Genomic DNA, 27,752 nt, shown 5'->3' with positions numbered 1-27,752 from the left:
CTAAAACTAAATGTGTTTTCTACAGCTGGCTGGAGGCCATTCTTTGATTCAACTAATGCTGGTGGAAAACTAAGCAAACACTCCTTTTTAAAAAGCATTAACACATCACTAATTTTAAAGGCTTAAATACATCAAAATGTAATTCTAAAGCCGAGGGAACACAAATCCAATTTTTCTGGAACAGTTGCTTGAAATCTGGTTCCAGGAGACTGGGAGACCTAGTTTAAGGCAACTGCTGTATCAAATCCCAAGTCTCCCCCGATGTGCCATGCAGTGGCCTGGAACCAAGTCTCATGAAACCAAGTTCCAAGCCACAAAGTGGCTTTGTGTTCCCTCGGCTTTACATTCCTTTGGGAACTGTCTTGCATGACAGTATCTCGAGGGAACTGTGATTTTCAAACAAGAAATATATTGCTGCTGTTAACCTCTATATACAACAATTATCTTCTTGTTATACAATTTTGTACTTGATTCAAGAAAAACACACACACACACATTTTTGAATTAAGAATATGTCAGATATTAGTTTGACAATACAAGAATGTTACTATTGAATGATTTATCCGATTTGCTTTTATGTAAGTGCTCTCATTGTTTGAGAGGTGTGAGAGTTCACGGTTCTGCTGGTTGGCTTTCTGGACATCTTGTTAATTATTTTGTTTATAATACAACAGTTTATTACCAAAGAAATACCTGTCCACACTACCTAAATAATGCATGTCAACACATTATGAAAATGTAATGCAATCAAATCATGATTTCAACATGTGCTGATGGCGCACGGCTATATTTACCTTAGTTTATTGTGCATACCACTTAGGTAAACAATGCTCTTTAATTTCATATTATTTCCTGACAAACAGCACAGGAAATAAAACAATGCAGAATAAAAGACAAACAACAGGGAACAGTTTCTTAACTGGTATTGACAACAACAATGTGGTTACCATGTGTCACGAATGGAATAATCAGGAAAATCAATCCGCTCAAAAATGCTGCTGCTCCTCCCTAAATCATCTGCCTGGGCTCTGCAGAGAAGCTGTCCCCTGAGGGCAGGCAGATTTCTGTAACCCTGAGCCTCCCTCGGCAAGGCTCAATTTCGTTTTGAAGAACATTCGCATAATTGTGAACAAATATGGTTTCATCACCCCGTTTAATTCTTTTGGATTTCCAATCCTTCTTAAACCAAAATATAACATTTTGCCTGCAAACTCATTTATAGTAATGTTATCTCTCTACTACACTTACAGACTTAGGCATGAGCCTGAAGTGATACAATGCTTAGCCACCCCTCTATAGTATTATTTTATAAATCCAGCCTCACAAGCCAGAATTTTTCATATGCAATACATTATGTGTTACCGGTCAGGGGGAACACAGTGTTTTGTACAATAAATGGAATCTAGTTACATAAATAAATTAGCTTCTCTCGTTTAAAAAATGCTTGGGCATTACAGGATTAAAATAAGGGATGGAGAAAGCAGGCCCTTCTAATCTAGGTCTTTGTTCCATCTGAACTGAATCAGCTTCCATCCAGGTCCTGTTTGCTCACTGAAAACACCTACTGCAACGCTGTAGTCATTCAGCACATGTAATCTTTAATTATCGTAAAGATATAACACATAATCCAAATGCAATGTCTAATTTCAACAATTATAAAGTTAAACAGTGACAGAGGATATCAATAACTATGTTTTCTATGTTTAAACACTTGCTGAAATGACTTGTGGCACAGATTCAATATTTCAAAACTCCCAAGGTTACCTACATCGCTGACCATCATTGAAGCTGTTGTATTTGTGCATTAATAAAAGCAACTTTACATTTCCTCAAACATGTCCAAATGTATATATTTTCTGGCACATTGCATATTGAATATCTAGCCTTACAATGTGGTCATTTTTATTGTGTTAACCAAGTGTGAAGAAGAAAAAAAAATGCAACATTAAAATGTATGGCACCTGCTTACACTACCTGGAGTTAGAAGAATGACAGAGGTGACAATCAGGGAACAGATGACCAGAATAACAAGCAGGGCGATTGCAATTCCTTTCCAGTTCCTCTGCGGAGGATTGCTGCCAACCAGCTCCTGTAGGGCAAATATGTCAATCAGGTTATTCAAGGACAAGCCAGAAATCACTAAACAGTCATGGGCAACAGTAATCAGCAGCAAATAAAAGCCACAGTGACTGAGTGCTTACAGCAGTGTAATGGTAACCAAGGCTTTACAATGCATGCTCTTACCTCTTGGCAGGCTAAGCCACACTTTTGCTTCATATCGTTTGTTATTTTCATTGTTTATAGTTTTTATTGTACTTTATTTGGGGCTATGCAGTGCCACACTGTAGCAAAAAAAAAAGGTTGTTTCCACTTCCTTTTCCTGTGGTAAAGGTCATTTTCCATTGTTTAGCCAAAGCACATGTTTGTGAGTTTGAAACAGTTCAAGTTTTCTAAAGTAGAACTATAACGTAGGACACTTATAACTTGATTATATATACAGTGCTTTGCAAAAGTATTCAGACCCCTGACCAATTCTCTCATATTACTGAATTACAAATGGTACATTGAAATTTTGTTCTGTTTGATATTTTATTTTAAAACACTGAAACTCAAAATCAATTATTGTAAAGGGGACATTGGTTTTATGTTGGGAAATATTTTTAAGAAAAATAAAAAACTGAAATATCTTGCTTGCAGACCTACAGATATAACATTATTTACTGTAGAAGCCACACACATTGTACATTAATAAGAGTGAACAGATTTGATAAAATAGACTGGGAAATCATACACCTGCTGTGACATGGAAGACCACGACTGGTTGCTGCAGGAACAAACAAAGGTGTGTCCCGGGAAATAAAAACTTGATATCCCTCAATTTCAGATTCAGGTCATTCTGGTTAATCCTACCATCAGTGCATTTTGTATACTTAAACATGTGGTGGATAAACTCGATAACCCACAAACATTTTAGTTTAAAAAAAAAGCATGTGGTTGTTAAAATGAAGCAAGTACAAGTTATCTGAGCATGGGACATGCTTGCATGCACATATAACACATTTTAGCAGCAAAAAGGACCTCAATGCATTGGAATGCAGGCCGACTGCAGGTGTAGAAGTCTGTGAGAAGGACAAATGAGTCTGGTGATTGTGAAAACAGAGGCTAGAAGAATAAGGCTGAAACACTGGTATCCTATACCTAAGTACATGTTTCTCGAGGGATAGATATGGAACCCAAAGAGACTTAGGGTATCATTAGGCTATTAACATGGGCATTCAAGTTCCTCCAAAACTGTCAAATTGGGTCAAAGTGGTCTCCACAGACTCATCCATGAGACAAAGAGAGAATGAAAAATGGAGCATTGCATTGTGCATGGAAAATGGTGCTATTCACCTACTACTATTTACTAAAATATTGGCAATGGCTTAAAAACAGACAATAAAACAGACAATAAAAATGCGTGGTTATCGTGTAAAAAACAAGATCAAAGAAACGCTGACGCTGCAAAACAAACTGGTAGGTACCCACAGATAACCTATAAACGAGCTGTGGTCTGTGCTGTTACACAGCCATACAATGACTACAGAGCCCATACAATGAATACAGAGCCCATACAATGAATACAGAGCCCATACAATGATTAAAGAGCCCATACAATGATTATGGAGCCCATACAATGATTACAGAGACCATACAATGATTACAAAGCCTATACAATGAATACAGAGCCCATACAATGATTACAAAGCCTATACAATGAATACAGAGCCCATACAATGATTAAAGAGCCCATACAATGATTACAGAGACCATACAATGATTACAGAGACCATACAATGAATACAGAGCCCATACAATGATTACAGAGCCCATACAATGACTAAAGAGCCCATACAATGATTACAGAGACCATACAATGAATACAGAGCCCATACAATGATTACAGAGCCCATACAATGACTAAAGAGCCCATACAATGATTACAGAGCCCATACAATGACTAAAGAGCCCATACAATGATTACAGAGCCCATACAATGACTAAAGAGCCCATACAATGATTACAGAGCCCATACAATGATTACAGAGCCCATACAATGAATAGAGAGCCCATACAATGAATACAGAGCCCATACAATGATTACAGAGCCCATACAATGATTAAAGAGCCCATACAATGATTACAGAGCCCATACAAACTGGCACCACCTATAAACGAGCTGTGGTCTGTGCTGTTACACAGCCATACAATGATTACAGAGCCTATACAATGACTACAGAGCCCTGTGAACAGGATGGCTGCAGGGGTGACGTCAGACCAGAAACACAGACTCAGGAAGTAGCTGGGCGAAACTGAGGCGCTATGGCGCTCAGTATTTTATTAAATAATAATCAAACAAAAGATTTAAACAAACACAAAACAAAAGGGGCACGTTGGCCAAACAAACAGAAACAAACAAGTATCATGCTGGTTTTTAGCCAGCACATATAGCAATTGTTTACTCTACACTAGTTTTTACCCCCTAACTCCTCACTTGTTCTCCACTCTCGAACACTCTTCCCCAAACAAAGAAAGCTGCAGGCTTTTATATTCTGGCCGAGGGGTTAACTAGCTATTAATTATTTTATTAATCCTCGGCCATAGTCTGCACGAGTTTAATAAGTCTGCGTGACTGTCAGCTAGTTAAACAATCAGTAGCTGATCAGTCACGCATCCTTACAAGATTTTAAATTAAAAAAAATACAAAACAATAACACATAATGGCAGCGACTTTTTGTCTGTGCCGCAAATAATAATAATACAAATAATAATAAACAGTGCATATATATATATATATATATATATATATATATATATATATATATATATATATATATATATAGGGGTGGGACACTCCGCCACAAGCCCATACAATGATTAGGGAGCTCATACAACGATTTTTTAAAAAGCCTCATTCTGGGCCTGAGCTTTGATGATGAATTATATACTCTTTTCCCTGCAGTTGTGACTCAGTAAAAAGCATTCAAGTCCACTTCACGGTCACATGCAATTTATCAACAACACCCTGCTTTAGATGCTATACACTTTCTTGAGCTAAAACATGGGCAAGACTTTGTAAACACCCAGAGTTTATTGACTAATTACTGTAAAAAAACAAACAATGCTGACTGTGTAACAGGTGGCGTTGTGGGATGCACTGCAGTTACAGACTGTGTAACGGGCGGTGTTGTGGCATGCACTGCAGTTACAGATTGTGTAACGGGCGGTGTTGTGGGATGCACTGCAGTTACAGATTGTGTAACGGGCGGTGTTGTGGGATGCACTGCAGTTACAGATTGTGTAACGGGCGGTGTTGTGGGATGCACTGCAGTTACAGATTGTGTAACGGGCGGTGTTGTGGGATGCACTGCAGTTACAGATTGTGTAACGGGCGGTGTTGTGGGATGCACTGCAGTTACAGATTGTGTAACGGGCGGTGTTGTAGGATGCACTGCAGTTACAGATTGTGTAACGGGCGGTGTTGTGGGATGCACTGCAGTTACAGATTGTGTAACGGGCGGCGTTGTGGGATGCACTGCAGTTACAGATTGTGTAACGGGCGGTGTTGTGGGATGCACTGCAGTTACAGATTGTGTAACGGGCGGTGTTGTGGGATGCACTGCAGTTACAGATTGTGTAACGGGCGGTGTTGTGGGATGCTCTGCAGTTACAGATTGTGTAACGGGCGGTGTTGTGGGATGCACTGCAGTTACAGATTGTGTAACGGGCGGTGTTGTGGGATGCACTGCAGTTACAGATTGTGTAACGGGCGGTGTTGTGGGATGCACTGCAGTTACAGATTGTGTAACGGGCGGTGTTGTGGGATGCACTGCAGTTACAGACTGTGTAACGGGCGGTGTTGTGGGATGCACTGCAGTTACAGATTGTGTAACGGGCGGTGTTGTGGGATGCACTGCAGTTACAGATTGTGTAACAGGCGGTGTTGTGGGATGCACTGCAGTTACAGACTGTGTAACGGGCGGTGTTGTGGGATGCACTGCAGTTACAGATTGTGTAACGGGCGGTGTTGTGGGATGCACTGCAGTTACAGATTGTGTAACAGGCGGTGTTGTGGGATGCACTGCAGTTACAGACTGTGTAACGGGCGGTGTTGTGGGATGCACTGCAGTTACAGATTGTGTAACGGGCGGTGTTGTGGGATGCACTGCAGTTACAGATTGTGTAACGGGCGGTGTTGTGGGATGCACTGCAGTTACAGACTGTGTAACGGGCGGTGTTGTGGGATGCTCTGCAGTTACAGATTGTGTAACGGGCGGTGTTGTGGGATGCACTGCAGTTACAGATTGTGATGTGGGATGCACTGCAGTTACAGATTGTATCAGGGGTATTTTAACAGTTTTTATTGCTTAAACTGAAAATCAGAAGCCCTAATTATAATGTATTTTACAGAACTGATGTTATTTCATAAAAAAATATTTTAGCAAGAATAACCAAGAAGTAAATATATTCCAGCAATATTTACTATCAACAGCATGCAAGTTTGTTGCTGTAGGGCTGCTGACACCAGGAGTTGTAAACTCTGAATAATTGATTGACTTCACAAGAAGAAATAGCTGCTTACAGGTCAAAATACATGAAGCTTGCACAGGCTGTGTGTTCACCACATGTAATATCATTCATCAAACAAACAGAACGCACTCTCCTGGCAGATTAAACCCCACGAGGCCCGCTCTGTGTGAATAACTCAGAAAGTCTTGGTACTACAGTAATCTATTGTGGTATTTTATAAATATGACTGAAATAAACAACATTAAGCTATTGGCAAACAAGGAATTATCTAGTGCCAAGCAAATAATAAGCAGAGATATATTCTGTTTTTATATATGCATGTGTAATGGGGAAGAGGCTGGACGTGAACCTGCGACCCTGCACTCTGCAAGCAAGCACTTTAACCTCAATGCAAAAGACCCAGGTTCATCTGCATTCGTGGTTTTAGAGCTTTTAACCTCATCTCATCTCAGCGACAGGGCACAGAATCCTTAACGGCAGTGCATCACACAACAGTGCCCGGTACACACAGTGACACCAAAAATAATGTTCAATTGTGTACAAAAAAAATAAATGTTGCTCACATGAATTGTTTCTATGTACACGGATGATGCAGTTGACATGTAGTTTCATTATCCTTTATTGATAATGTCAATAACAGAATGAATATAATTATGAGAAATTGAACCACAGCCCTACAATGTTAAACTCACTGAGCAGGCCCCTCCTGTAGCACGAGTAACGAAGTAAGCAAGGTGGATGTCAGTGGACCCTCCCCAAGTTCGAAAACTGTCTGAAAATCAATTGGCACTTGATGGGGTTCCATGGGTATGGTAAAACAAATTAGGATAACATTGTCCACACAATTCAACTGTGTAAGAGATTGTAGCAGGGCGATTGTAATTTTATATGGGGAAATGGGTTTATTGTGTGTCTTTTTGGAGTTGATTTGTGTGATTAAATTATTTTTTACAGACAGGCACTCATTTGAGACACTGCTGCCTGCTGGGTTTGGTTGAGAGGAGGGGCAGTAGATGATTGGCTGTGCCGGTCCTCAATCAACAGGTTAAAAAACAACGCCATGCTCCAGAGGGGAGCTGCATATATTCGGAAGGAGAGAGTTCACTCTGCAGGAACGACAGCTACAGCAATGCCCAGCCAAGGCCGTATGAAGCAGCAGGAGTCATCGTAGGAATATAAGCTCATAAGTAGATTTCCTGGAGCGGGACACCTCGTTTATAAGGCTAGCGCTCGCCCCATGTGGCACCTTTTATTTGTAATTTTTGTACTGTGTTTTAGTTTGCCTTTTGTACAGCTTGCTGTATGTGTCCTCTGTGTGTTACCATTGCTGGTAACGTCACATTACCCCTTTCTTTACTTTTGTTTTGTATTAAATAAATTCTGCGCGCCTGTGCTGGCGTTTCAACTCCACCTCCCTTGTCTCTCTGTATTGCTTAAGCAGCGGTTACCCACACACGTGACACGAGCACACTGTCACAGAGATGTGCTGCTAATTGACACAGATGGCACCTAAACAAGAAGCTAGAAAAACAGAAAGCTAACAAAAAAAAGCATAATAATTTCCCCTGTGCATTTAGTGATCTGGATGTAATGCTTTAAAATGATAACGAATCTGGAAGAGCAGAAGATAATGAAATATGTAATGTTGAATAATCTGTCAAATTCTCTTCATGCAAATTAAGTATATTTATCATAGGGTATACCAATGTGAAATCCTTATAGGGGTACCTGGGGTAGTCAACAACACTGTCAACTGCAAGTGACTTCTTATTGGGGAGCTTTTTTATTGATTTGCTGGCCTTGTAGTGTTTTGTCCTTTATTCATATTTGAGCAGTTGCTTACCATCTAAGTTATGGTTCAATCAAGTGCACAGCTACAGTGGAGATGAATGTGCTTTTTTGCTTGACAGTGATGCACGTGGCATGTTAACATGTATACGTTTGTTGTCTTTCTAGATCTTTATCAGCACCACTTTACTCATCTATTTCTGTTCTGTCTTAATGGTGTCTAACTAGATGACACACAGATAAATATATTAGCTGGTTTAATTGTGTGTTGGACGGTGGAAGTGAGTACATGTTAAAGAACTTTTATTGGATTAGATGCTGCCCCTTAGAGCAGAAACTTCTTTATTTCTACAAAACTGAAGGCAAATATTTATTCTCTCCACTGCCACGAGCTGAAGCTTTGGGAACCATGCACTTTTTAAGTATTTCATCAGTTGTACAAAAACACACAAGGCAACACAGCACATTACTGTATATTAAGTTACATGTGTACTGTAAGCATGTGTTTTAGAGAAGGTATGTTATTACAGCTAAAACTTCTTTAATTAAATAATTAAAATAAAACAGTCAAAGAATGTCTTAGCAATGCAGGAGTTCAAAAGAGGTCAAATCATTAACATCATTCAAACCCTGGCCATATGATTGCAGTCTTTTTCACTGATCTTGTTGCTGTATGCCTTGGAGAAAACACTAAATCCTGATTAAATGACTGATGAGTTATATACAGAAGAGTTAGCCACTTTCTATTGTGCATATACAGTATCATCTTTTCAAATCTTTTTTTGTTTTTTTGTTTAATGTCTGTGTTCAGAGGCTCGCTCTTGTCTATAAGCATGAATGAGTCATAAAAGAAATGCAGCAGAACAGGCATTCAGTATCTGGCAGTTTATGAGATTTCACACTTCAGCGCTACAGCATCACAAATTAGGCAGAGAGAGAAGAGATTATCTCCATTTTATTTCCATGGACCTAGGGGCCCTAGTTTATTCCTAAATGCTTAAAAAAGCCCTGTAAATTTAACTGAAAAAATATTATGTGCAACACAAAATTGTTTTTGAAACCAGCCCCTGAGCCCAGCTTCTTGTTCCCAATTCTTGTTAGAGTTACCAATACACGGTTTTACTTGCATTTAAATTAACCGGCACATAGGTAATTTTGTGATTTTGTAGTAAGTTAGAATATTGCTTGGTCATGTTAGCAACACATATTATGATGATGTCACTTACTGTATAATTTAAAAAGAGCTCATCATCTACAACAATACAACCCTGGAAATAACGTGTCATCTCCAATCTGTAAACTTCTTGAGGGGGATTTCTAAGCTCTCTTCTGAGCTGAGATAATTATGGCACACACTGAGGTTGTAAAGTAAGTAAAATGGAAATTTCCCTGATGCCACACTGGCTTATGTAAATCAGTGCAATATGTACGACGGATATTTGTGTTTAATTAACATGCTAATAAGCATGCAATGGGTTTTAAGTACTGCAATTTCTTACCAGAACCAATCAGGAACGCATGTCACTCTCTTGAACATGGCATTCTGACACTTTTTGCTAATGTGTGAGTGTGTGTGTGTGTGTGCGGGCAGGTATTACTATTAATGTACAGACCAATTTTGAGAAAATGTCCCCCACAAAGATAGTATCTACTGAAACAACGACGTTGTGGGGACGTCTTCACTTTGTAGAAAACCTTTTTAACTAAATATGCCTTCAAAAAAAAATAAAAGTGCCTGTGTGGGGTTTTGTCTGACGAGTTAGAAAAAGTATAGAAAGAGTAAATAAAAATATAGTGAGAGTCAATGTGAAGCCCCCATAAATATAAGAATGCAAACGTGTATGTGTGTGTATTTGTGTGTATTGTGTGTGTGCGTGTGTTTGTGTGTGTGTGCGCATGCGTGTGTGTGTGCATGTGTATTTGTGTGTGTGTGTGTGTGTGCGTGTGTTTGTGTGCGTGCGTGTGTATTTGTGTGTGTGTGTGTGTATTTACAGTATTTACAGTACTTTAGTACCACCTTTCATTATTGTGGCGATCTTTGACCCTCTTGAGTTTAGAATAGTCACTCTACATATCCTGTAAATAATATATGGTGATGTGTATTTTATAAGCTATAATGCTCGTATAATTCAGTAGTACAACTATCTTTATACTGTAAATGATTATGTACTTTATTACAAAGTTAAAGTCGGTAAACAGAGCTTGCAATGTCTTCATACAGGATGCATGATTAATAATAAGGCTGTGTTAATTGTAGCTTGGCACCAAGCCAGGGTTGCTGTTCTTTAGAAGGGCCACACCTCTGCTATGATGTGCTGTTCACTTTATGGATGTGCAGAATGTGTACATTATAGAATAGATTAAACACAATTAACAAAATATGGCTTTTCTAAACTTGTTTTCATTTACAGTATAAAAGCAATCCAACCTCAGCAATCTTGGTAGCTTGGTCACATTTTGTTCCTTTCACCAGGAGGTGGATTATAAGATAGTAACAGAACAGCAACATCTGAACAATACTGTCTTGCAGTTGGGGTCACATCACACACAATATACAGTGAAGACAGAAACGAGATGTGCCCATATCACTCTGTGCAAACATGTCACTGCCTGTTTTTAAAGACATATAAAACAAGGGTTTAAAGACATATGAAACAATGATTTAAATGGCATGCATATTTGCAAAGTAATATTGTGTGCTTCCATGCCAAGAGCATACTTTTCACATGATCCAGGGAACCAAATAATTCAGTCTTCTGGAAATACCTAATGAAGGGGCCTAGGTGGGCATAAGCTCTTGCATGTAATTAAAAGTCCATAAGAAGTACTACAGTTGAAATGACTGTAGCTAAGTTAGCAGCAGTAAGTAGTGGTGGGAATCAAAAAGTATGTATGTTTAGAATAACAGAATTTTAGAAAAAGAAGTACCAGATCTGGGTTTTTTTAAAATTTGGTGAACAATCAGGGTACTCTTCTAGTTACTAAAAATGGCTACAGCTCATGTGACATTGTATTTTGGGTTTATTCTACTTGCCCTACACAATTAAATGCTTGTTTAGAAAATATGTACAGTACCTAGCAGCCTTGCGTCATACAGTATACTGTATCTTACACGAATTTAATTCGGGTAGATTCTCACTCAGTTTTATCTGTCGACCTTGAAAGCACTGAAGTAATGTTTTACCAGAGTCTATAGCATAATCATGAGCACATATCTGTAATACAGCTGCACAATACTCTAAACTAAACTCTAATGCAAAGCAATGTAAAGGCAAAGGCTCTGTCAATGGGGTCAACTGTCTACTGTATTATCAGCGGATACAAGATGGCATTTCACCATTAGCACTAATATAAACCTGAATGCAACCCTTTCAGTCCTGTATTTTCAACAAAATGTACCGATTACAATTACATTTTAACAACCACACCAAACTGTTCAGTAATTCATTGGTATTTGATTGCTGGCAATGTATTTTTCATCCTCTCTGCAATGAAAAATTAAAGCTTTCCTCTGATCTGGTCACGTACAAAGATAGTCATTTTCTATTCAGTTTTCTCTCAAGTTATAGATCATTCAACTGTTCACCAGATGGCAAGAGAGGCAGAGTTAAAGTGCATGTAAGGGGATGTTAATTGGATGCTGCGCCATGGACAATTGCTGTGGTATAAAGTCATATCAAAACAAAAGTTGTAATTAAATCTCAGGCTAGCACAACAGCTGCGGGTGTCAGCTGCTCCACAGTATATGAACTGATGATTTTTTTAATGTTACGTGTTATTCATAGTCAAATCTTATCCAAAGCCTCTTTTTAATAACAACAAGGCTAAACTAAATGTACCAATAATGGCATCTGGAACATTCTAACCCGTTTCTTTTCCTGTATGTCCACAGGGACAGTTTGAATCTCTTTATTAAGGTCAGTTTGTGCATTTCTTTGTGCTATACATAAGTACTGCACCACTGCACAACCAACAGCCCAACTGTATGCATCTGTGCACAGAATTGTTTGACTTGGAAATGGCCTAGTCGCTTAGAAAAATAAGAACTTCACAATTAAATATTTATGAAACATAAGCTAATGGTTGCAGTTCATGTTCACAGTGCAGCGGTTAATGTCTTAAAAGGTTCCTAAATCAATCCTTTGCTTTGTCTTCCCTTTCAGTGTCTTTCCTTCATAGAGAACCATTGGCCTGGAATACAAAAGATAACTACTCAGTGCTTTTCACAAGAATAAGCTGACACTATTGATTCAATACAAAATATAGCCGGCATTTTACAAAGAACAATTTGCAGTTCACAAAAACAGAGATGACTATCCTCTTTTGCTTGGCTGATTTTCTTTGCAGAACACCAATTTGTAACCCAGGAGAGAGGGAGACAGTTGACACAGCACATGTCCCAGAACCTGCATAGTTACAAAAAAACCCCACTTCTCTCAATTATTTTTGTCTGCACTGACCTTTTCACTCCTGAAAGTAAAGGATGTGAAATCGGTGCTTCACCACGCTACGGCAATCCTTTACTGGGCAAGTACCCAACAAGTCCAGGCAAAAACAAACCTCTAGGGTTCAGTGTAGAGGTCTTCACATGTCTGGGCGGACCCAAGGACCCGAGACCCGACCCCTACCTCAGTGACTTTCGGGTAGAACATTGTTATGCAACACTCCCGTTGGGTCTGTTAAATGAATGTATCCCATCTCCATAATGCAAAAAAGCTATGCGTTACTATTAAAGAAAGGTGATTTTCTTTGCTAATATTTTTTTTTTTACTGTTGATAACATCTCACAGTGCCGCTGTGGGTCCCAAAGTGGCATTATTCTGAGATCTGCACATGTGTGGTCGAGCATTGTGTTGCTAGCGAGGCTGGGTTTAGTATTGCTGCTAGTACACTTCTCTGGGAACAGCATGTCTAAACCTGCTTCATATTGAACAGCAATATGAAATGAAGTGCAAGTATATGTTGTGGTGTTTCGTTTTTTTTTTTTTTTGCTAGTTTGTTTGGTTCAATTCTGGCTTCCCTTTGTATTTTGTGAATATCGTGCCATGTTTGTGTGTGAGGCGTCTCGGAAGAGGAGACTCTGTTGTAATCATTCTGAACTCTTTCTCTGTCCATGTCTCCTATGTTTCTACAGCCATGTATAGTTTACATTCCTCACAGATATTCTCAGAGTGTAATATACATATGTAAGCACTCTGAGTATCAATGTTAGCAGTCAACTATAATGCTTGAAAATAACCCCAGTGTTTCACAAACATCACTCTATCATCTTTCTTTTAATATAATTCACAGCTCAACAAACTTCCATGCATCATTTTTTGTCAATTCTAACTGTAGCAACTTCCAGTGATGTTCCACAGCGCCTAGGCAAGGGGGCTAGCCAGCACAGGTGGTGCTGCAGAGCTAAAACGATAAATACAAACAAAGAAAAAGAACTACATATCTGACAAGCAATTAGATGAGGTGTTTAATTTTGACTGTATTCCATGCAATTAATTTGCCTTAATTTCTTCTTTAAATGCAACCTGGAAGACAATAAAGACACACTGAAAATACTGACTTCTTTGTGATGAGTACATGAACGCTTTGTTTTATATTTCACTCGTATCTGTAACAGCCACATTAAAATGGTGATGAAACATTTATTTGCTTAATTAGGTAACTTGAGAGAAGCAGTTTGACATTAGTACAGAAACACTGGATGAGGCAATTATGCTGCTAGTAGTATTCAACTCAAAGAGCACCTGCTTAACAATGCTACTGAAATAAAAAAGACCCTTGTGGAGCAGTGTGGAGTAGTGGTTAGGGCTCTGGACTCTTGACCGGAGGGTTGTGGGTTCAATCCCCAGTGGGGGACACTGCTGTTGTACCCTTGAGCAAGGTACTTTACCTAGATTGCTCCAGTAAAAACCCAACTGTATAAATGGGTAAGCGTATGTAAAATAATGTGATATCTGTATAATGTGAAATAATGTATAATGTGATATCTTGTAACAATTGTAAGTCGCCCTGGATAAGGGCGTCTGCTAAGAAATAAATAATAATAATAATAAAAGCTGCACAATGGAAACCATGTCTAGTCAAAGTGCATTCCACACACACATCACTGTCATAAAGCTGATAGGTCAAGAACATTTTTAAAAGCCCTTAGGAAAAGTAGTTTAACAAACTGAATGCAAGGAATATTACACTGATAACTATTACACTGATAACAGCTTTTTACACTTATACCTTTAAAGTCTGTTTCAAAGCTTTTCAAAATGGCCGCTCTAGTGCACTGATAGTGTAAGGATGATTGCCCACATTGTCAAATATGTAATACAGCAATAACGATCCATGATGTGGTACAGAAAAGAAAAGCCACAGCACTTGTTATTTTTTTTTAATCCCTCTTCCTGCAGTGATTTAGAGGACAGATCTCAACCCCCAGTGCACTAGAGCGGCCATTTCAAAAAGAGCTTTGAAACAGACTTTAAAGCTATAAGTATAAAAAGATGTCAGGATGTTAACAATGAAAAGAAAAATTACAGGAACATTACTGAAACAGTTGTAGCAACACGTGGGTACGCATAACGCAATTTTATTTACGCTTTAATGTAATGTCTTTATGTTTTAGTTACAGTGCATACTGGTGCTAAACTGGGTGAAGGTGGTAGATGCCAGCTGTTGAATCAATGTTATATTGAGCATATTTGTACAAGAAAAAGAAGTAAATGCATTTGAAACCATGTACTCTCTTTAAGGGAAAACATTTAATCTTTCTCAAAAGGTTTACTTTTTCAGGTTAATTTTCATGTTTTCAAGAACTTTCATCACTTTAAGTGTGATCAAATGGAGTTTCTGAGTTCTGGCTAATGCACTGAAGAAATGACCTATTCCCATTTCATTTACCTGGACAATGTGTTAAATAATTTTATATTGAGAGGGAATTAGCTGTAAAATGACTATTGGCTGTGTTTATGATATTGGGTATAGTATCATTTTAAAAGCATTATAAACCTGTGTAATCTGTAAGGCTGATCTGAATGAAGAAAATGTCTACAATGTAAAGCATGATATTAAAATCGAATTTGTTCTAGTACACAAGGCAACAAAAAAACATTTTAATGTGCTGCAGTCAAAAGATAACACAATCTTTAGTAGCCAAAGCCAGTGTCACAGGTCCACCTACTGTGTCAGCAATGACTAAAGTAATGACTACATAGATTGATGCTGATTATTGCTGCATCTTCACTTGGAATGCATTGTCACATCCTCTTTGATTTATATATTTGATTTCAGATCTAATGCTCCACACGACATATTTACCAAAATATAAAGCACTTTGGGCTAGATTCTCAACGTTATTTACTCCATTATTTAGCAGGCTGATTATTTTGAAGTCTAGACTATGGTAATACCTTTCATACATTTCAATAGTTGTACCTTGTTAGTTGTACCTTGTTAGTTGTACCTAATTACTACAGTGAAACCTTTGAAACAGTAAGACTCCTCTTTATACAGCCACCCCAATGTTACAGTTGGATGATTATCACTATCTAGTCCATATACCCACTATAGTAACTGGTGCCTAAAGTGCAGCACTCCACTGTTGCATGAAAGTGCTTGGCCTCCAGGACTGGCTTATAGAGTGACAATAACACCTTATTAATAACACCTGTCTTAGAGAAGTTCCTGGTGCACTTAATTCTACACTGAAGGGCAATGCTACATTCAGTAAGATTAAAAAAGTACTGAGGGAACTGAATAAAATGGGTTTAGACCATTTCAAATGATATTTCAGTTTATCATCAGCACCAATTTCAAGTATGTTGCTACCCTATGCATTTTCTCAAGCCTCAGCAGAGTATGAGTGTGTGTCGGTATACCAGTAACCTAGCCAAGTTTTCATGATCAGGTTAAATTAACACCTGGAATTAAAATCCCAAACGGTGGGTACGTGTTTTTTTTTTTTTTTTGGAAATATCCCAGCCATTTTTTGTGTATGTAGGTTATCTTCTACAGGTTTTTCAATGTACTTCCCAAGACATTATTATTTCTATTACCTCCTGACCAGATGCCCGTGTTCATTTTCAAGCCAAATGTGTAGAGCCACTGTTTAATACATAATGCTATTTTCGCATCTGCTGGCTGGCTGACTTGATAAGAGTGATGATGACAGGAGCTCGACAGAGACGAGGACTGGGTGATGGTGGGACGTTTATACTTCATTACTTTTCATTGACTTCACAGCTTCCATGCATTTCCCATCCTGACTACAGAGCTCCTTTAAGATTAGTGAGTGGCTCACAGCCAGTAGAGAATTGAATGAGGTTTTCTATTTTTTCTTTAAACAACAAGAATGCACACAGTGCACTCAACTCTGACAGAGAACCACTAAGGTATGGCACTTAAAAACGGCTCATTTGTGACCTTGAAAAATGTATTTTACTTTATAACAACTGAACGAAATAAAAGAAATGTCACATAAAAGATAAATGCTGTGCTGTGCAAATATGCTCAGTATTTTTGGACCAGGCACCATTGCATGTCTGCTAGTTTCGATTTGGTCATTTCCCGAGCTTGCTGATAAATGTTTAATTTCTTTGCTTTGTACTCCTCTTTCAGAAATATAAACAGCATACTGAGTCTTTGTCCTTTTTTGGCGGAGTGTCCCGCCCCTATGTATTATTATTTGTATTTTTGTTTGCGGCGCGGATAAAAGCTCAGCGGCTTTTGTTATTGCTTTTTATTATTTATATTTAAAAACCCCGTGAGGATGCATGACTGATCAGCTACTGATTATTTAAGTAGCTGACAGTCATGCATCCTTACCAAACGTGTGCAGACTCTGGCCGAGGGGTAATAAGATAATTAACAACTAGTTAACCCCTCGGCCAGAGTATAAGAAGCTGCAGCTGTCCGTTCTGCAGGGGTGGAGTGTACAGAGGAGAGTACGGGGAGCGGAGAGAGCAAGAGCAAGAGCAAACAACAACATTTAGAAACAATTGCTAAAACGTGCTGGATTACCCAGCATGACACTTACTTGTTTGTCTGTCTGATTCGTTTGGCCCTCGTGCCCTTTGTTTTGTTGTTTTGTTTAAATCTTTCATTTAGTTTTGTTTATTAATAAATCTACGCTGAATGCAGTTGCATTCAGCTTCACCCGCCCATCCATTGTTTTGGTTTCAGTTACTTCCTGGTCCGTGACGTCACCACACCACACCACTGCGAGCCAGCCTTCCACAGTCCTTTAGGCTAAACCAAAAAAATACCTGTGTTTCCGGTAATGCTCTGATAAAAATAGGGTAAATCTTTTTTTTATTATTTTTTTTAGCCCTACTGTCAATTTCCAATTTCAGAATGATACAACCATGATGCTGTGCGTCTATATGCGTATAACACATTCCTTTCCATTCATTACAGTGTGCTGCTACAGTACAGTATTCAATTGAGTTCATTATTTGTTTTCCGTGTTCCGTTTGCTGACTTGCAGAATCGATGGCTGAGACAGACAACTAGGAGTAAAAGTGCTTCCATCTACTGGACTTTGATAATGGTGCTCATTTTATTGGCATTCTTTTACATTTTTTTCGAGGGTTGCAGTTTGTGTACCTTTCTCTTTTTGTTAGGCATGCTTCGTTATGTATGTTTTGGATGAAAAAGTTAAACAGCTGATAAACACTTTTTGAATACGGCCTGAAATATATTTACTGAAACCAAAAAAAGAGTTTAGTTTTGAAAATGGTAAAAAAAACAAAAAAACAATTAAATGTCAAAATCGAATAAGAAATGAATGAATACTTCATTCAAGCCACTGGATTAAAAAGCCTCTTATTTCTGGTTTTGTAACTTTATTGGGTGTGTTTCTCATTCTGAATTTTTGTTTTTTTGTTGTTGTTGTTGCTAATGACAAATTGCCACATGGATGTACATTTTTCATATGTATTGGTTAAATAAATACATTTACACTGGACACCTACAGAAAAATAGAAACCCATTCTCTAAGTGGTGAGAGTTACAGCCTTCATTAGATATACAGTTTCATTAAAAAAAAGCATGTGGAGGAGGTATACATGCAGCTTTTGACACGACTTGCTTTGTGCTAAAAGTCTTTTATGCTACAGTAAGATGTACAGTAAGGTTGGGTGTTGCAGTAGTTATATTCCTGCAACACAGTTCAGATATACATGAACACATCTGAGAAAACTCATCAATCATACAGCTTACCTGGGGGGTGAACTATACTGTTAGCAAATTGACAGTGGTCAGGAGGGAGATTATTACAGTTCTGTCTAACAAGGGAAAGCTCACTCTGAAGCACTGACCTGCTGGACCTGCTTAAATAAATTGCGTCTTTCAGTATTTCAAATAAGATGCCAGTTATAGCAATGCAATTTATTACATGTAGTAGTTATTGTTGTAATAATTGGAAATGCATTGGTTTCTAAGGAAAAAAGGGATGGCTGCGACGACCTCTTTTAAAAAAAGAATGTCTCTATTAACATGGCTGTCCTGGTGCATAACGTAAATTATAACCGCCATTCCAAATCCAAGGAGAGTATGTTGTCATGTGCTTGTTGATCAATAGATGCTTCACTGGCGAGAATCCTCACAGAATGATCTCTTCTTCCTCAGCCGACATACTATCAAGCCCAGCATTGCATTACAGCAAGTTCTAGTTTAGTATGCCAGGTTATTACAGCCCGTTACTATAATGCATGTTTTGTTGACGGGTATGTGGCTTGTTTTGTTGTGGTGTATGTGGCTTGTGATTGTAATGTCACGGTGTTCTGGTTAAATGAATACATAACTTAGCCACAGCAGTACATCTGATTCAATCCACAGAGACATTGTTGAGTGACATGGCAATGGCACCCAAAACCCAGAAGTCGGGAACCAGATGAAAAGCCAAAACAGAATCCCGGCCCCAGTCAACACCCACATGGGGACCCGTCAGTGATATGATTCTGTTAATATTCTGGACCTAACTCCTGTAATGCAATTGTGTAAAGTCATTGAGAGAAAGACATTCATTATTGCAAAAAATGTTGAGCATCGCAAAATGACTTTTTAATGCAAATCACGCTCAGTTAATCAGAAACAAGGCACATTCCTAAATGTCACAATGGTGTGCTGGAATATACAATGTGGATTGACGGTTGTGTTTGGAAATCTGTATATTCTAGACATGTACATCATGGGTACCATGTCATATAAACCATCAATCCACAGGCAATGGACTGCTAACTAGGGTTGGCTATGTTCCTGGAGGCGGAGCGGAGCTTGCCAGTTTTCTGAGCTGAGCTCTGGAGCTGGAGCTGGGGATGCTAGAGCCGGAGCTGGAGCTGGAGATGCTGGAGCCGGAGCGGAGCTAGAGCTGGAGCTGGGAATGTTGGAGCTGGAGCGGAGCTGGAGCTGGGGATGCTGGAGCCGGAGCTGGAGCTGGGGATGCTGGAGCCTGAGAGGAGCTAGAGCCGGAGCGGAGCAGGAGCTGGAGCTGGAGCTGGGGATGCTAGAGCCGGAGCTGGAGCTGGAGATGCTGGAGTCGGAGCGGAGCTAGAGCCGGAGCGGAGCAGGAGCTGGAGCTGGAGCTGGGGATGCTAGAGTCGGAGCGGAGCTGGAGATGCTGGAGCCGGAGCGGTGCTAGAGCCGGAGCAGAGCTAGAGCTGGAGCTGGAGCTGGGGATGCTAGAGCCGGAGCTGGAGCTGGAGATGCGGGAGCCGGAGCGGAGCTAGAGCCGGAGCAGAGCTAGAGCTGGAGCTGGAGCTGGGGATGCTAGAGCCGGAGCTGGAGCTGGAGATGCTGGAGTCGGAGCGGAGCTAGAGTCGGAGCGGAGCAGGAGCTGGAGCCAGAGTGGAGCTGGAGCTGGAGCTGGAGCTGGGGATGCTGGAGCCGTAGCGGAGCTGGAGCCGGAGCGGAGCTGGGTCACTGGAGTGCTCTGGAACATGGAGCCGGAGCTGAGGTTCCGGAGCAGCTCCACTATTTCCTGCCTTTCACATTTAAAACAATCCTTCCTAATTATTCAATTTAAACATCTGAATGAACCAAATTAATAAGTATATCAAATAACTAAATGTAAACACAGAAGTACTTTAATGTACATAATATTTCTACTGATACAAGGAGTCGTCCAAAATTATAAATGAGAATATTGTATTCCAGCATCTGCAGCCATTACCTTTTATAAAACCCAGTGCAGGCATATAGAGAGGGTCCTCATAATCGCACAGTAAGAGGACAGGGCGTGGAAGATTGTAGTCAAATGCAACCCGAAACATACACAGGAGGCTAGGATTGAATAATAAAATAAAAGCTTGGTGAAGACTGGTACAATGTAGTGTGTGACAGACAAACCATTAAATGAAATGTATAATGTTTACTATAGTAATACATATCATAAGACATACTAGATACTGTAACATTTATTTATTATACTGCTGAACGAACATGGTATTGTCATCTGTGGTATCTGTTCAGGATTCAGACATGTATTTGAATATTTGTTAATTTGCTAAATGTTATCAAAGCCATTCTATGTAACACTATTAAAGTTGAAAAATATCCCAGTGATCACAAGATATCCCAAAAGTAAGAAAGGCCTGACTTTACCCTTGTGAATTAATTACAAAACAAAGGATTCCTACAGTCTTTCCAGTTAAAAGATAAAAAATGTAATCCTGTGTGCATATCAGGTAAAAACATAAAGTAGAAAATGCATATTTTTTAATAATCCCTGCCATTGCAACTTCAAATGTGTGCAGAGATCAGTATTTGCAGCTTGCATGGGCAGTTTAATCTGAACTTGTTTTTTTGACAGCTGATCTTATAGAAATCCCAAACAGTGCTATTTTTCCTATTGACAATTTAGAAACTGTTGCCAGCTTCTGACAAGGTGGTAAATCTGTGCAAGACAAGACAGGTTGCGATACGTATTTCTCATTTCTGTCAACTGTGTCATTTCTGACTGACACAGACATTTGTTCCCCTTCAAATAGATGTTAAAAATAATAATAATAATCAGATATTAGTCCCAGCAATCAATGTTATTTATATATATATATATATATATATATATATATATATATATATATATATATATATATATATATATATATATATATATTGTGAGACAGCAGGGAGGGGGTTAAAACCTCTCTGCAGTAAAAACATGTGCGGAATGCACATTTGTCTGGGTTAATTGTTTTCTGTTAATTGTTTTATTGTTAATTATCACCTGCACCTGGCTATGATTGTAAATTAGAGCCAGGTGCAGGGTTTATAAGGAGAACAGTCAGTCTGCTCTAGGCTGCTGAGTAGAAGGAGGCAGAAGAGGTGCTCTGTCTCCGAGTAGCCAGAGAGAAAAAGTAAGTGCGGTGTCAAACCTGTGTGTTGAAGTTTGTGGTTTTGGGAAGGACGGGAAAACAGCGTAGCTGTCCCGCGTTAGTCAGGGTGGTCCTGAGAGTTGAGTTAGTGCTCCAAGAGGAGTTAGGTGTTTATTTTGTGTATTTGTTTTATTTTGTGTTTATTAAAAATTAGCGCAAACGCGCAAGAAAATCAATTTCAGTGTCCTGGGTCGTATTTTTAAAGGGGCAACGAACCCGAGTGAGTTGCGCTTTGTCACATAATATATATATATATATATCTATATATATATATATATATATATATATATATATATATCCCTATTGAAATGTATTTTACTCTACAGTTAGCTGTGTTGTATATTATTATTATTACACCAAGACTTTCCCAACATTTACCATAAAAAGGAATAATAATAATAATATGTTGCAACTCTCCTATAATTATTAGGTATATTATATAAATATTAAGCAATCATGGAATTTTTGAAAAAAAAGGCTTTTGTATATAAAAACCTGCAAAACAAATACTGGAAATGCTGTACAGAAAAGTTAGATCTGAAAATAATGAATTAATTTACCACATAAGCTCTTCATGATGGCCATTGCAAGTTTTTATTCTTAGTTTCATTTTTGTAAAGTTACTTTATAAATCTGCAGTAATTAGCCATGTTCAAAAACTGATTATATTTTGGTACATGTAGCATATATGCCCCCCCCCCCCCCCCCCCCCCCAAAACATCTACCAAATAAAAACACTGTTTGCACAATGAACTCCTGTCAATATATGTGAATCTTTAGCAGGTCATTGCTGGTTAAGTGTTTTTTGAATAATGGATTTACCTCAAACGTAACAGGTTTAATTCTAAAAACACATGATCCAAATCCGATCATCGGTTCTATTACTGTCGTGAAATAGTAAAAAATACAGAATCAGTTTGGTATTCTATGACCTTGACCTGGAGGTCAAAAGTCAAATGTTTCCCACGATCCTTTTATATGCCTTAATCTACCTGTTTGACAATGACCTCCAAACCCTACTTAGTTTGCATTGTGGAGTGTGAAATTAAAGCTTGATTTTAGTATCCGCTCCCCACTTTGCGGGCTGCAGACCCAATTGAACAATAATAATTAAAATAATTAAATAGGAAGTATGATAGTCACTAGAGTTGGAGCAGGGGCTGCTGGAGACAGCCTGGAGCTGGAGCAGGGGGTCTCTATCAGCTCTGGAGCCAGCCTGGAGCTGGAGCAGGGGGTCTCCATCAGCTGTGGAGACAGCCTGGAGCTGGAGCAGGGGGTCTCCATCAGCTCTGGAGACAGCCTGGAGCTGGAGCAGGGGGTCGCCATCAGCTCTGGAGCTGGAGCAGGGGGTCTCCATCAGCTCTGGAGCCAGCCTGGAGCTGGAGCAGGGGGTCGCCATCAGCTCTGGAGCTGGAGCAGGGGGTCTCTATCAGCTCTGGAGCCAGCCTGGAGCTGGAGCAGGGGGTCGCCATCAGCTCTGGAGCTGGAGCAGGGGGTCTCCATCAGCTCTGGAGACAGCCTGGAGCTGGAGCAGGGGGTCTCCAGCAGCTCTGGAGCCAGCCTGGAGCTGGAGCAGGGGGTCTCCAGTAGCTCTGGAGCCAGCCTGGAGCTGGAGCAGGGGGTCTCCATCGGCTCTGGAGCCAGTCTAGAGCTGGAGCTGAGCTACCGGAACCACTCCAGAGCACGGCCAACCCTGCTGCTAACCCTATTAAACCAATCAGTGAAGTGTTTTTATTAATGAAATACAAAGCCCTATTCACTAAACGTAATGGATTGTTTTTGAAGGACTGTTTATAAACATTATCTTAGGATAAACAGTGCTTTCAAAAATTTGAAAATAATTATTTTACTTTTTAAAACTGGTTTCATGATCTGCAAATTTGATTTAATTAATCAAAATGTGCTTAAAATAAACCAGTCCTTAATATAAAATGTCCTTTAAACAGTCCTTTATATGTTTTTAATAGGGCCCATAGAGGCCAACCACATGAGAAGTACTATATTTATGCAACTGCATTGTGTTTCCTATAGAACAGCAGTGCACATCATTATTCAACTCAACTGTACCACATAGCAAGTACCTGAATGATAAGCAGTATAGTACACCATATCCCATATGTTACATGCAGCTGTTGCTTTAATATTCATAATTTAAGAACTACAAAAAAGTGAACTGCTAAACAATTCCTTTTTAAGTTACTTGTAATACTGGGAGAAAATGCTGTACATTAACTCTTTGATCTCTCCATTCAAATATTCAGCATTTCAGCAGTATATAACAAACTGCAGTCTTATTTCAAGCAATGATCATTTAAAATGCATGTTCTATGATTCTCTTCACTATTACAATTGTTAAGCCATAAAGGTGTCAGTCCTGTGGTGGACTAGGAGCCCTGCACAGGAAAACGAAAGTTATGAGATACATGAGCTTGTGATCACGAGATAACGGAATGGTAATATCGAGATCCTGGGATAAATGAGTTTGTGATCACGAGATAACAGAATGGTAATATTGAGATCCTGAGATAATTGAGTTTGTGATCACAAGATAACAGAATGGTAATATCGAGATCCTGCGATAAATGAGTTTGTGATCACGAGATAACAGAATGGTAATATTGAGATCCTGAGAAAATTGAGTTTGTGATCACAAGATAATGGAATGGTAATATTGAGATCCTGAGATAAATGAGTTTGTGATCACAAGATAACAGAATGGTAACATCGAGATCCTGAGAAAATTTAGTTTGTGATCACAAGATAACAGAATGGTAATATCGAGATCCTGAGATAAATGAGTTTGTGATCACAAGATAACAGAATGGTAATATCGAGATCCTGAGATAAATGAGTTTGTGATCACAAGATAGCAGAATGGTAATATTGAAATCCTGAGATAAATGAGTTTGTGATCACAAGATAACAGAATGGTAATATCGAGATCCAGAGATAAATGAGTTTGTGATCACGAGATAACAGAATGGTAATATTGAGATCCTGAGATAAATGATCTTGTGATCATGAGATAACGGAATGGTAATATCGAGATCCTGAGATAAATGAGTTTGTGATCACGAGATAACGGAATGGTAATATCGAGATCTTGAGATAAATGAGTTTGTGATCACGAGATAACAGAATGGTAATATCGAGATCTTGAGATAAATGAGTTTGTGATCACGAGATAACGGAATGGTAATATTGAGATCCTGAGAAAATTGAGTTTGTGATCACAAGATAATGGAATGGTAATATCGAGATCCTGAGATAAATGAGTTTGTGATCACAAGATAACAGAATGGTAATATCGAGATCCTGAGATAAATGAGTTTGTGATCACAAGATAACAGAATTGTAATATCGAGATCCTGAGATAAATGAGTTTGTGATCACAAGATAACAGAATGGTAATATTGAGATCCTGAGATAAATGATCTTGTGATCATGAGATAACGGAATGGTAATATCGAGATCCTGAGATAAATGAGTTTGTGATCACGAGATAACGGAATGGTAATATCGAGATCTTGAGATAAATGAGTTTGTGATCACGAGATAACAGAATGGTAATATCGAGATCTTGAGATAAATGAGTTTGTGATCACGAGATAACGGAATGGTAATATCGAGATTACAAAGTTAAGTTGTTTTTTCTTTAGAAAAGCCTAACTATAGGCTGCACTAATATACCATTTTAGTGTTAGGATCCCCCATAGTTCACAGATGAATCACATACAGTATGTATTTGAATTAGTCACAAATTGAAATGAGGTCATAAGATAACAATGATCCATTCCTGGACTGATGAATAGCTTATTGAAATGGTCAGGTTTAATAGGCCATAACTACACTTAAGAGAACATAGTTCAACATCCCAAGTACAATGTAGACAAATGCTAGAATAGACTGTGCTTTTTTTACTTTTCATTACATTTTGTAAAAAATAATGTTAATTCAAATTCTGTTTAAACTGCTCTAGATAACATCGATGCTGAGTTTGTACCCTTTCTTCAGACTTATACTGATCTAAATGGAATTGAGGAAAATTTGGGGTCTACTACATTTTGAACATGTCTTATTAACACAAGAGCGCTCCTACACATCAAAATGACAAAAACATTCCCATCTCACCTAAATCAAACTTTTAAAAAGGACAAAATAAAAATCTGTATATTGCCTTCCTGAGGCTTGCATGAGATTGTTATACTACAGGGTAGCATGTATTTGATTCCAACAACCTTAAAGACATTTATATATTTCCGGTAACATTTTATTTTGTGTGCTCTGAGCATTTCATCTCCCATCTTGTGCATTAGCAAAACAGAGCTATGGTCTAATTCACAGACATGTATTGCCACTTCAAGCAAATTGCCAGCTCTTCTCTGTGCCAGGGTTTTAGTAACTGAGTTGCTGGAGCTGTCCAGATTGGTAGTACTGAACTCTTCTCTGTGCCACGGTTTTAGTAACTGGGTTGCTGGAGCTGTCCAGATTGGCAGTGCTGAACTCTTCTCTGTGCCAGGGTTTTAGTAACTGGTTTGCTGGAGCTGTCCAGATTGGCAGCGCTGAACTCTTCTCTGTGCCAGGGTTTTAGTAACTGGGTTGATGGATCTGTCCAGATTGGCAGTGCTGAACTTGTTGTACTGCTTGCCTAGGCACTGACAAAAAAAAGTTCTATGGAAACTGCCATTCAAACCTAAAGCTGAAACAGATATATCAAGCTGGCTTCGAGCAACAGCAACACTGTCTCTGCCTGCTGTGTCCTCTGTGACCTCATTCCCAGTTAAATGAATACAAAGGAGATTGTGAGTGTCTGCTAACTGTGCAACTGGAAAAGCCTTTGAATCAAACAGGAATTTTATCCTCAGGGATGAAGGAGAAATGGATATTCACCATCCTTTCTGACAAAAGCAGCTGATTTGAAAGAAAAAATAAATAAATAAAACAATATAATAAAATAGCAATCCAGTGCCGCCAGCCACTGCACTCTCTCTTTTCAATTTCATCGAGATTACAGACAGCAATCTTAGTTGTCTCTAAGATGCAACGGGTGGTATTTTTGCTGTCTGAAACTGATCACTCATTAATCAATCTGTAAAGATATTTTACTGAACTCCAAACTCACAAAACAATTCAAAAGCTTTCAATCTGCAAAAGAAGACAGGTACCTGTGAATACCAGCGGAACTTGAAAAGGTAGCGTAACAATGTTGCCATTTCAAAAAATGAGATCTAATGTTGAACTCATGCTCAGCAAAACCAAATTAATAGCAGGCATTGCAGAAATAAAATTACACATTTTGATATCGTATATTAAAATCCATGTTATATATGTAGGTACCCTTTCAAAAGTACTTTCTATTGCCTGTCTTTTCTAGTTCTGTCATATCAAGGGATATACCAGGTCCAATGCATGGGTGGATGGTTTCATATCAAGGGATATACCAGGTCCAATGCATGGGTGGATGGTTTCATATCAAGGGTTATACCAGGTCCAATGCATGGGTGGATGGTTTCATATCAAGGGTTATACCAGGTCCAATGCATGGGTGGATGGTTTCATATCAAGGGTTATACCAGGTCCAATGCATGGGTGGATGGTTTCATATCAAGGGATATACCAGGTCCAATGCATGGGTGGATGGTTTCATATCAAGGGATATACCAGGTCCAATGCATGGGTGGATGGTTTCATATCAAGGGATATACCAGGTCCAATGCATGGGTGGATGGTTTCATATCAAGGGTTATACCAGGTCCAATGCATGGGTGGATGGTTTCATATCAAGGGATATACCAGGTCCAATGCATGGGTGGATGGTTTCATATCAAGGGATATACCAGGTCCAATGCATGGGTGGATGGTTTCATATCAAGGGATATACCAGGTCCAATGCATGGGTGGATGGTTTCATATCAAGGGTTATACCAGGTCCAATGCATGGGTGGATGGTTTCATATCAAGGGATATACCAGGTCCAATGCATGGGTGGATGGTTTCATATCAAGGGATATACCAGGTCCAATGCATGAG

General features: G+C 39.0%; 1 protein-coding gene across 5 annotated transcripts in view; it reads right to left on the bottom strand.

Annotated features, from left to right (window-relative positions):
* Positions 1-27,752, bottom strand: part of LOC117394847 (dipeptidyl aminopeptidase-like protein 6) — a 261,273-nt gene that overhangs the window by 81,201 nt on the left and 152,320 nt on the right. For all 5 annotated transcript variants that reach the window (XM_033993494.3, XM_033993496.3, XM_033993493.3 and 2 more), the window contains exon 2: positions 1,975-2,089. In XM_033993494.3, the coding sequence (XP_033849385.3) occupies positions 1,975-2,089 (115 nt within the window). The remainder of the gene's footprint in view (positions 1-1,974; positions 2,090-27,752) is intronic.

This window comes from Acipenser ruthenus, chromosome 3 (assembly GCF_902713425.1).
Source record: "Acipenser ruthenus chromosome 3, fAciRut3.2 maternal haplotype, whole genome shotgun sequence".
Lineage (NCBI taxonomy): Eukaryota > Metazoa > Chordata > Actinopteri > Acipenseriformes > Acipenseridae > Acipenser > Acipenser ruthenus.
Note: the sequence above shows the minus strand (reverse complement) of the source record. Positions and strands in the feature narration are given on the sequence as shown.